At 38.9% G+C, this 12,432-nt stretch overlaps 1 protein-coding gene across 10 annotated transcripts in view; it reads left to right on the top strand.

The window, feature by feature from the left end:
- The window catches only part of MRP (Multidrug-Resistance like Protein 1), a 482,909-nt gene that overhangs the window by 314,244 nt on the left and 156,233 nt on the right, over positions 1–12,432 (top strand). For 2 of the 10 annotated variants that reach the window (XM_067153603.2, XM_067153600.2), the window contains exon 21: positions 3,230–3,450. The exons of the other annotated variants lie outside the window; for them this stretch is intronic. In XM_067153603.2, coding sequence (XP_067009704.2) covers positions 3,230–3,450 — 221 coding nt within the window. The remainder of the gene's footprint in view (positions 1–3,229; positions 3,451–12,432) is intronic. 10 annotated transcript variants of the gene reach the window in all.

Below are 12,432 nucleotides of genomic sequence, written 5' to 3'. Positions count from 1 at the left end.
CCGGTATGCTGACCATTCAGTCAACAAGCCAGATCATTTTTTACTGAATGAATATCAGAAATTTTACTTTTCTTACTGGAAATTCTGTCATTACCATCCAAGAAATTGTAAATCGTAGCTCGCACATTTAAACCCTGTATATTTGTATATTATAACGCAAAACTGCTAATAAGTCAGTTTTCTTTGAATGTGTAAATATAGGAAGATAAAATCATGTCTACCGAGCGAGTTGGCCCTGTGGTTAGGGGTGCGCAGCTGTGAGCGTGCATTCGGGAGATAGTGGGTTTGAACCCCACTGTTGGCAGCCCTGAAGATGGTTTTCTGTGGTGTCCCATTTTCACACCAGGCAAATGCTGGGGTTGTGCCTTAATTAAGGCCACAGCCACTTCCTTCACACAATACCTTCCTTGCCACAATACCAATCTGTTTCGGTGCAACATGTCTGTTGTTATCAATTGCAGTATAAATTAAACACAAATATTTTTAAAATACAGGTTTTTAGTGTGATTATAGTCCTTTTTTCAAAATACCATTCTCCAATCAACATTTCGTTGAAAATGGTACGAGGAAAGCTTCATAGTCACAATCAAACATCACTGCTCCTGTGATGTATGCTTGACATGTAAGCTGCTAGCATTTCAATCAACCTAGCTGCACTAAGGTGGTCCCAACTGGTGCCCAGCTGAGCAACTCTGTTTTAAAAGAGAAGTAAGGTTTTGAGTTCTGTTTACATCTGAATGTTTCTTGTTGTTATTGATACAGTGCTTTAAAGAGCTTATTTTATTCCGACAGTCCACAAAAACTGCAGATGATGGGCTAGTGGATGTACATAGACTCGGTATGGGGTGGAGAGAAGGCGTAATTCATAAGTGGCTTGTGAAAGGCACTTGTCAAATCGTGTATTGAACACACAAGAATTATTGTGCAATGAAAGTTTTGTTGTAATTGGCTTCGTGACAACTTGCAGTAGTTTCGTTTGGTAGGTACAGGAGATAATTTTATACAGTTGTCTTTTAAGCTCCTATCATATTTTTGTTTTCTTCTGTTTTCTTTCTTCCAAATTCATTGCCTATCTTTCCTTTTAAAAACTATAAATATCATCAGACTGACAGCTTGATTGTGTTACTTGCCTACTGTCTTCTTTGATTATGAATTGGCTGTTTCTAATACTGTCCTCTTTGTAAATTCACACTTGATTAAATGCTCACTTGTTATGGGTACTTCTGTGACTATGACTGTAAAACTTGTAATGGGAACCATACTATATTCTGAGGGTTTCTGAATGTTCATGTGTGGCTTTCCTTGTGGCTATTTTACATTTATTTTTCTGGTTGTTTTTCTCAAGGAATGTGTTCCTGATTGATTTTGTTGAAATTTCATATTTGTGTTTGGGGAATTTTTTCCCCTCATTTATGTAAGAATGCACTTTGTACAAACTGTGTGTCTAAGCCTTCACTACTAATGGAAAATTTAAGACTTTCTTTCCTGTTATTTGTATTACACAAAGTTGTCAGTATTTGAGATTGTAACTTTGGACCATAAGAACTTCAGATGTTTAGAGGGGATGATATTTGTTCTGCTTGTATCACATTTAACATGTACTTTCATGTACGTGTAAGAATTTCATGGTTGAAACTAATGTTATCTTCAGTGAAATACCTTCAAGCTGCTATTTTCCATGTCATTTTATCATGTTTCTGTTTTCTTTATCATGACTGAATGGATGGCTTATTAAGTGAACCTTTATGTGTTTTTATTACAGCCAATAAATATAACTTATTGAGTCTTTGTATCCAGTTTAAGAATACCCATATGACTAGATCATATCAATGGTACTGATCTTCCACTGCTGGAAATTTCAGGGAAACTGTTAAGATACCTATAAAGAAGCATTCAAACAGTTTCATCTGGCTCATTTGTACATTGCCTTGTATCACTTCAACAAAACAGTCCCTGTTTAATCCATTGGCATGGCTATTTTGCAAGGGAAGATCGAAAAGTAATGTATATTTTTCAAACAAAATATTTAATGAATAGGAAAAACAAAAAAAACAAAAAAAGATATGCACGAATAACTACAGCTTTTACTTATTTTTCAACATATGAACCAAGTCTTTTGGGATAGTTTTTCTGTTGTTGACATAGTTGACTGCGTCATTCATAGAACTCCATTCCCTGCATAGTTTACCTACCTGTGCATGACCAAAGCTCTCTTCTTTGTCTGAACTGAAGTACTGACCTCCTAGAAATTTCTTCAGCAGTCCAGAAAGGTGAAAGTTAAACAGTGGTCGCCCCCACGTTGCGGCTTCTCTTTGTGCAAAAATTGAGAAGTAAGGTTTGGATTTACCCAGTCATCCACCGTACAGTCCAGATCTTGTACCTTCCTACTTCCATCTCTTCGGACCACTGAAGAAATTCCTAAGAGGTCAACACTTCGATTCAGATGAACATGTGAAATCAGTCATGTGCAGGTTGCTGTACTTCTGGGGACCAAGCTTTTTTTTGCTTTACGTCGCATCGACACAGTTAGGTCTTATGGCGACGATGGGACAGGAAAGGGCTAGGAGTGGGAAGGAAGCGGCCGTGGCCTTAATTAAGGTACAGCCCCAGCATTTGCCTGGTGTGAAAATGGGAAAAAACGGAAAACCATCTTCAGGACTGCCGATATTGGGGTTCGAACCCACTATCTCCCGAATACTGGATACTGGCCGCACTTAAGCGACTGCAGCTATCGAGAACCGAGCTCTGTGAACAAGGTATATGTATGCAAGTTGGTGTCATGATGAGCGATGTAGTTCATAGGATGAAAAAATTAGTAAAAGAGTTTTCTTATGCATTTTTTTTCCTACTCATTAAATATTTTGTAAAAAAGAAAAGTTGTGTGTTTTTCATTCCACCCTCATATTAATGTTTGCATACTAATGCCTTAGTTCTACCATTTATGTTGCCGTGAGTAAGCCTGTTGGATGGTTCAGGAATGTAACATAGCAGTGTAATACTTCTTACCATGGAAAGCAACTTCTCGAGTACTTCCATATATTTAATCTCATATTAATAGGTTATAAATCAAAAGGTTTGTTGGTGCTTCTTGTCTTCCTCCTAAACATAACATTGTCTTTTTCAGAGCATTCTAGTGATAATGATTATTCTTATGTTTTTTTTTTCCATTCTTTTAACAATCTCCCTTACATTTTCTATCCTAATAGTGTGAGCATGCTTTTCCTTGCAGTTGTGAGCGTCAGTTTGTCTTCAATTACTGTGAGCATTGGTACACTGAATGCTGCTATGCTGCTACATAGGGCTCTGCTGGTAAACGTTCTGAAGTGTCCAATGTCCTTCTTTGACACCACACCACTTGGTCGGATCCTTAGTCGGTTCTCTAGTGATGTCAATGTCATCGATGTAACTTTTCCGATGATCATACGTCAATGGCTACCAACTCTGTTTAGGGTATGTTACTATACTGCGTCCTAAACTTGAATATGTACCGTAGTGAATTGAAGAGAATTTGACAACCAAAAAAAAAAAGGAAATGTGTAGGATTTATAAGATGTGCAATATGGCAAAGACAAATTATCTAGGAATCTATCCCCGTTCGAGGGAAAAATAAAAGCACAGTGTTGTTGATATCATTGAAAGCATCACACAATTTCTAGTTTGCATAAACCATATTAGCTGCTGATGGGAAACCTGGTCTTCAGGAGAAACAATGGGATGTTTACCTTTGGGTGGTATGAAATATAAATGTAAGAGATAGAAATGGGTGATTTCACAAAATGATCAAAGTAGACTTTAAACTAGCATCTTGAGTCACTGCATTGATCTTAAAAGTAGTAATCATTCAGGGTGACCATATTTGTACAGTGTGGAGGTTCAGTCTGTGTTCTTCAAGAGTGGTTACACATTTGATTGTCCACACTGAAGGAGTTTTCTTTTGGTTTAGATGGAGTAAACTTTTGTGACAATTGCGGTAAGCGCTGATCATGGTCCAAGTAAAAGTCTCCTGTAATCATTTTGTGAACTCTTGACAATCACTTTGGGAAACATAGCTCTTTAATATCCTACATATTGTCTTCCTATTTAGAGGCAGTTGCCTTCCACATCACTCGAAGGTAAATTTTCCATCATTCTCCTGTAGCTTTTTCAAAAAGTACAGTCAAAGGTTCCACCTTTACAATACGTTTTTGAATGAGCAATTAACAAATGCCAGGACATGTTTTGTCCTTTCTGGTGGACATCATCAGCCGAAATAATTGTAAGAATACGTAAAATAGACAAAAACAAATTCACATTAAAATACGATTTGGGTTACCGAATAAGTCAGTTAAAATGTATGATAAAATTTGGAGAATGTTCTTAAAATGCTGGAGCACAAATGTTTGGTTGAGTTAAAATGAAGATAAGGTGTTAAACACACGTGATAGATACATACCCATAACAACTTACGGAGCAGAAACTTGGACAATGACAAAGAAGGATGAGAGTCGAATACAGGCAGTTGAAATGAAGTTCTTGAGTATGATACAGAAGAGTAAAAGACAAAATAAGGAATGAGAAAATCCGGGAAGAAATTGGAGTGGAAAAAATGAATGATAGAATAGTGAAGAGCCGATTAAGATAGTTTGGGCACATAAAGCGAATGAATGATGAAAGAATGCCAAAAAAACAGTGATGGAAATGCAAATGCAAGGAAGGAGAGGCCGTGGATGACCACAATTGAGATGGAAGGACACAATCCAACACAGTATTAGAGAAAGAAACCTGGACTGGGACACAGTGTTGGAGGAGGAGTGGTGGAAAGACCGAAGAAAGTGGAGAGGAACCATATTTGCCCCTACCCGGCTATAGCTGGATAATGGGAGATGATGATGATGATGATCATATTACCTCAATTGTATTTATACTGTATTTTAGTTACTCAAATTTAAAACTTTGACTTCCTGTTTCTCAAAACAACTTAAATCTACTAACGCTGTTATTGCATCCAGGTTCTCAATTGTTAATTAAACAAAAAAAAAATTAGTATTGTAAAGGTGGAACCTTTGATTGTACCTTTTGAAAAAGTATACATATGACAATACAATCACTCATTCGCTTTATGTGCCCAGATCATCTTGGCTCTTCTCTATTCTATCATTCATTTTTTCCACTCCAATTTCTTTCCAGATTTTCTCATTCCTTATTTTGTCTCTTCTACTCTTCTTTATCATACTCCTCAAGAACTTTTATTGAAAATATGCCTACGTTAGACGTTAGGTTGCGAGTTCATTCATTTCCTTCATATTTACAGTATTTTATGCAATTCTCCTGTAGCTACGGTTTCCTATTAGTAACTAATATTGTGCATACAAATTAAGACTTCTGGCGTTTTCAACAATATCTATAGCATTTTACTTTCCCAATCTTGATGCAGGATAGTTTCCTCATAAGAGGATAGTTTGAATGATTATTATTAGTCCTTAGTTGAACTAGATTCTTCAGTGAAACTTTGATCCACTCATATGTTAATGAAGATGGTGTATTAAAAGTAGACTACCCCTCATACTTTTTTTATTATTTTTTTATGGACCTGTCGTAATAATTGATACTGTTTGAATGGGTGATACCTTATATTTCATTCTTGTAAAATATAGAGTATCTTTTATATATATTTGACTGTAAGAATTGCTGTAAGTTGAAATAATAGATTTACTCTTACTTATAAGCCAGATTCTACAACTCATATTTTTCTGAACTGGTAATGAGACCACAAGGAATTCTGTAGGGTGTAACAGAATCATGCAACATCAATTAAAACTTTTATTGAAAATATGCCTACATTAGATGTTAGGTTGCAAGTTCATTCATTCATTTCTTTCATATTCTGATGTCCATCAGATATGTTTTCCTAGGTCGACCTCTCCCTTTCTTCTCTAAAATTTTGCCATCAGAAATATTAGTGAAGATGATGATGTGTGATATCTCAGATTCCATTTCTTTTAACAGTCTTGTTTCCTCCTTTACTTCTCTAAATACTTCTCGATTTGTTTTTCTTTCAGTCCATCATATTTCTGTTATTTGTGCCATTTGCACATTTCTGCTGCTTCAAGACGGCTCTTCTCCCGTTTTCCTAAGGTCTAATTTTCATTTCCATAAATCGGTATGCTCCATGCAAATGATTTTGTAAACAGATTTCCTGGTGATGATGCTGTGTGGACACCAGAGAGACCTGGTGCAGGTTTTTTTTATTTAACATTGTATAGGTGACCTGTATGTCTGTGATAATGAGACCCTACATAAGATGAATTCTAATGTTGAAGATGGCAAAAATTCCTGGCCCAGCCAGGAATCAAACCTGGGACCCTTTGTACAAAAGGCCAGCACACTACCACTTAGCCATGGAGCCAGACAACAGATTTCCTAATCTCTATATTTGTGTGTTTACTTGTCAAAATAGTTTCTGTTTCATGAGTGCCTACTTTTCCTTGGCTATTCTTCTTGTGAGTTCAGTATATACACTGACTGACAGAGCAAATACAACACCAAGAAGGAGTGGTCAGAACTTTATGCCAATTGCAGGGTAGACTGACATCACTGAGGTATGCTCATGATGTGAAATGCGCCGCTGTGCTGCGCACGTAGCGAACGATAAATGGGACACGGCGTTGGCGAATGGCCCACTTCGTACCGTGATTTCTCAGCCGACAGTCATTGTAGAATGTGTTGTCGTGTGCCACAGGACACGTGTATAGCTAAGAATGCCAGGCCGCCGTCAACGGAGGCATTTCCAGCAGACAGACGACTTTACGAGGGGTATGGTGATCGGGCTGAGAAGGGCAGGTTGGTCGCTTCGTCAAATCGCAGCCGATACCCATAGGGATATGTCCACGGTGCAGCGCCTGTGGCGAAGATGGTTGGCGCAGGGACATGTGGCACGTGCGAGGGGTCCAGGCGCAGCCCGAGTGACGTCAGCACGCGAGGATCGGCGCATCCGCCGCCAAGCGGTGGCAGCCCCGCATGCCACGTCAACCGCCATTCTTCAGCATGTGCAAGACACCCTGGCTGTTCCAATATCGACCAGAACAATTTCCCGTCGATTGGTTGAAGGAGGCCTGCACTCCCGGCGTCCGCTCAGAAGACTACCATTGACTCCACAGCATAGACGTGCACGCCGGGCATGGTGCCAGGCTAGAGCGACTTGGATGAGGGAATGGCGGAACGTCGTGTTCTCCGATGAGTCACGCTTCTGTTCTGTCAGTGATAGTCACCGCAAACGAGTGTGGCGTCGGCGTGGAGAAAGGTCAAATCCGGCAGTAACTGTGGAGCGCCCTACCGCTAGACAACGCGGCGGCATGGTTTGGGGCGCTATTGCGTATGATTCCACGTCACCTCTAGTGCGTATTCAAGGCACGTTAAATGCCCACCGCTACGTGCAGCATGTGCTGCGGCCGGTGGCACTCCCGTACCTTCAGGGGCTGCCCAATGCTCTGTTTCAGCAGGATAATGCCCGCCCACACACTGCTCGCATCTCCCAACAGGCTCTACGAGGTGTACAGATGCTTCCGTGGCCAGCGTACTCTCCGGATCTCTCACTAATCGAACACGTGTGGGATCTCATTGGACGCCGTTTGCAAACTCTGCCCCAGCCTCGTACGGACGACCAACTGTGGCAAATGGTTGACAGAGAATGGAGAACCATCCCTCAGGACACCATCCGCACTCTTATTGACTCTGTACCTCGACGTGTTTCTGCGTGCATCGCCGCTCGCGGTGGTCCTACATCCTACTGAGTCGATGCCGTGCGCATTGTGTAACCTGCATATCGGTTTGAAATAAACATCAATTATTCGTCCGTGCCGTCTCTGTTTTTTCCCCAACTTTCATCCCTTTCGAACCACTCCTTCTTGGTGTTGCATTTGCTCTGTCAGTCAGTGTATGTAATGCACGTATGCATTGCTCTTCCCATTTGTTTCCAGATAACTTAACTTTTGCTGTACTATGAGCAGTTATCATTGACAGTAAGCTGTCCAGTATGAATTTGAAATCCAAGAACCTTCTTCTTTCCTGGCTGTTTCTCCACCTTTCAATTATGCACTCCCAAATTTACTTGGAGTCAGGATATCTTATCCTGAGATTGTATACTTTTCTTTCTAACTCCAGATCATTTGGTACCCCTTCTTTATGTAAGACGGATTCAGTAAATCTTCTCCTAAGTAGTCTTTGGCCTTGCATTCCTCTGCTTAGTTCCTCAATGTCCAAGGAACACAAGGAACACATGTCCAAAGAATGATGTACATGGTGGAATTCATCTTGTCCCATTACATAACAATACAAGCGAGAAAACTCGTTAGCGACAGGGATGACCTTAAAGATTCCTCACAGGGGCAAGAATTTTTTGTGCAGGATGATCTTCATCACACCATTTGGCATGTCCATACCAGTGAAGTTTTCTTTTCTCCAGTTTCTCACCAGTGGCGATGATACCAGAGGACAAGTATGAAGGATGAGTTCTCCACCTAATCAATACTTTATTTTACATAGTGTCAATTATTTACATAAAAACAGTACTGGTTTCAACCCATAAATAGGTCATCTTCAGCTGCTAGAGAACTTACTTAATAGCGACTGTACAGAATAAACACTACTAAAATTAAAATTAAACAAGAATGCCATTAAATAAACATGATACCACTATTCTAAAATTACTTAATGTTAACATATATACCTATAGTACAGTTTTGGGGTTAAGGGTGTTATTTTCAAATATTACATATATTGAGGCTGGAATCGGATACAGTTCTTAGAGTTGATCAAGAATCACTGGCATTCTTGTTTAATTTTAATTTTAGTAGTGTTTATCTGTACAGTCGCTATTAAGTAAGTTCTCTAGCAGCTGAAGATGACCTATTTACGGGTCGAAACCGGTACTGTTTTTATGTAAATAATTGTCACTATGTAAAATAACGTATTGATTAGGTGGAGAACTCATCCTTCATACTTGTACTTGAACTATCAATACAGACCATGAAACTAATAGATTATAGATACCAGAGGATCCTCACATCTGCTCATTATGTATTTGGTTGGTCAGAGTAACACCCACAGACCACCACAGCATTCACATCATTGTGGCATGCATTTGCCAATCATGCTCCTTCTGCCTTGGCTTTCTGAACCATGCATGAGGGCAGCTCTGACGACCAATCTTGCAAACTGTAAGATTAATGGGCATCCATCTGTCCGACAAGACACCTGTTGGTTATCACCATTTTATCCAGCCGCCATTGATGTAATAGTTGCCGAGCTGAGTGGCTCAGATGGTTGAGGCGTGGCCTTCTGACCCCAACTTGGCAGGTTCATTCCTGACTCAGACCGCTTGTACTAGAAGGTGCTCAAATTTGTCAGCCCTCGTGTTGGTAGATTTAATTGCACATAAAAGAACTCCTGCGAGATAAAATTGTCCCCTCGGTGTCTCTGGAAACTGAAAAAGTAGTTACTGGGACGTTTAAGCTGTTGTTGTTGTTGTTGTTGTTGTTATTATTATTATGTGATACTTGACATCATCATCAATTCTGGCATCGGAGAGCTGAGATACTTGACCTCGTCAGTCGTCTTGAGTAGTTGGCTGCCTAGGAAGATAGTGTTGTGTAGACCAAACAGCTCTGGTTCTGCAAAGTTATTTTTCTACTTCAACTTCATAACATTCACACTTTGTTTAAAGACTGTATGCTCTCTTCATTTTTGTGGATTGATAATGCTTTGATTGTAATTATGTAGTTTCAAATAAATGTACCTCTTCTTAAGACCAGTAATTCAATAGGGTCTTAAATTTATGGCTTTTGCATTACCAGAATTGTATCTTCTTCTTCCTCCTCTTCTGCTTTTGGTTGAATGGAGTCAGGTTTCTGATCGCTCTCCTCCAGTACATCCTGCCTTAGGCCCTAGCAGAATCACCATTGGAATGTTCAAAGACCTTCTTAACTCTGGTTCTCTATCTTATTTTTTTGTCATCACTCGTTGGCTAAATGGTCAGCGTATCGCCCTTTGTTTCAGAGGGTCCCAGGTTTGATTCCCTGTCTGGTCCGGGAATTAATTCTTCTGGCTCGAAGACTGGGTGTTTGTGTATGTCTCAACACTCTCCTCTGCATATTCACACAGCACACCAAACCACACTACCAACCACAAAAATACATGCAATAGTGATTACATCCCTCCATATAGGATTGGCATTGGGAAGGGCATTTGGCTATAAAACAGGCCCAAATCCCCATATGTGTGGCGCAGTTTGCACTCGCGACCCCACAGGTGTGGGGAAGAAAGAAGCGGTCGAAAAAGAAGAAGAAGAAGAAGAGTGCTGGGTCACCTGCTAATGTCACCCTCTCAACTCGGTGAGCAACATATGCTGTGATCTTCTTTCGGTATAACAGACCATCTGAGTTGGCTTTCTTTAAATTTTTCTAAGATTATCGTTACTCTCGGAGAGTGGTGGATATCATCATTTCAGATTCGACTGCACTACATTCTGTTACTTTTGTTTTGGTTTTATTTATTTTTATGCTGGACTCCTACAGTTCAGGAATATTTCTCTGGATCTTCTCCTTGAGACTCAGATAAAACAACAATGTTGGCAAAATGCAGAGATTTGATTACCTTCCCATGAACTGTGATTCCTTTTTCAAAATCTTTTTTTAAATATTTCCTTTGCTGCCTGTTCTATATAAACATTGGGAGGATGATTACCTAGTTGTCCTTACTATCAAAACAAAAAACCACTATTATATAAACATTGGACAGGAGGGGAGATAACCTGCTGCCCTACCTCACTTTTGTGAATAACTGTTTGTTTATCATAGCCCTCGGTTCTTATTGCTACAGACTGATTTTTTTAAAATTATAGATTGAAGATAATCCTCCTTTCTTTATATTTGATCCTGATTACCTTCAGATTCTTGATTAGTTCGTTCCAGTCAATGTTGTCAATGCTTTGCTATTTCAGTCTTCTATACATATAACCAGTATTGCTTCGGTGGTTTCTTCAGAAGTTAAACTGATCTTCCAACTTAGCTTCAACTTGTCTCTCCATTCTTCTGTAAATAATATATATTAAAGTTTTACAAGTGCAAAATACTAAACTAACGATGTGGTAGATTCCACTCTTGTCAGTGTCAGTTTGTCTCAAGACAGTAATTCAGAAGGTACAGAGTTCATACAGTACAGGACAGTAATAATTACAGAAATATTTCAAATGTTGCTCACTTCTTAGGTATTTCAAATATCACTAGTTTCTTAGCTGTGCTTCATTACTATTTCTCTTTATATCATTGCAGTATCCTTTCACTGGAGAATTTTTTTATAATTTTGGACCAATATAGCACAATCAACTGCCCTCTTAAAATGTTTGTTACATTTTTATTACTTACCATTTGATATCTTAACACATTTCCTCTTCATGGAAGATGAAGCAAGTTATTATTAAAGCGCTTTCCAGGTATGCAGTATTTTCGCTCTGGGAAAAACATCCTCTGATGTTTAAAAAGGAATAAAGTTCTAATGCAGTGGTTCTCAAAGTGAAGCCTGCAGACTCCTTAGGGTTCCTGAAGCTCTTTATGGGGATCTACCAACAAAAATTTTGGATAGAGAATTTTTTCCTTTCCTTCAGCAGGATTTGTTGATGTGATGTCAGAAGAGCATTGGTTATAAATTTATTGGATTGTTGGTACAACTTACAAATACATTTTATTGTTGTTGACAGCCTTCAGCCAAATACAAAACAAATAATTAAGTTTTGCCTACAATGGATTGTTGGCTTAAACGTAGGTTGAAAAAAAAAAAAAAACCTGGTGACAATGATATGCATTCAGGATGTTCATCTTCTAATTCAGTTGCTTTCTGAGGTATTCAAGTAAAAGAATAATGAAGGCAATATTTTGGTGAATATCTTCAGTAAGGAATTGTGGCTTCAGCTGTCAACAATATATAAGAGCAAGCTCAGTGGTTGTATGTTTTGAGACTTTGGAAAAAATTTATGAATCCTGCTACTCTTCTTGAGACAGCTTGAAACAAGACATTTGGATCATTCTGGTAAGTCAATTGATGTTTTGAAAATGAAACCCAGAATTTTTAAACGAATAAGAGGCAATTGAGAAAGTTCCGTTGGGAAGTAGTAATGAAAAGCAATCCTTGCATCTTGTGAATCGTCATTAATTATGTATCACTACTTGGTCCCAAAATATATCTTATATATTCCACTGACACTTTGAAGGAGTCTGCAAAAGTACTGATACGTAAAAAGGGGGTCTGTGGTACCAATAAGTTTGAGAACCACTGCTCTAATATATTGTATATTCAGTTAAGCTTTAAACCTGCATTAGAGCATCTAACTGCCTTTAACATGTACTTTCTCAGATGCATCACTATCTGTAGACAGATTGTGGTTGCTTAATCATGTAGTTA

This window comes from Anabrus simplex, chromosome 9 (assembly GCF_040414725.1).
Source record: "Anabrus simplex isolate iqAnaSimp1 chromosome 9, ASM4041472v1, whole genome shotgun sequence".
NCBI classification, from domain to species: Eukaryota; Metazoa; Arthropoda; class Insecta; order Orthoptera; family Tettigoniidae; genus Anabrus; species Anabrus simplex.
Note: the sequence above shows the minus strand (reverse complement) of the source record. Positions and strands in the feature narration are given on the sequence as shown.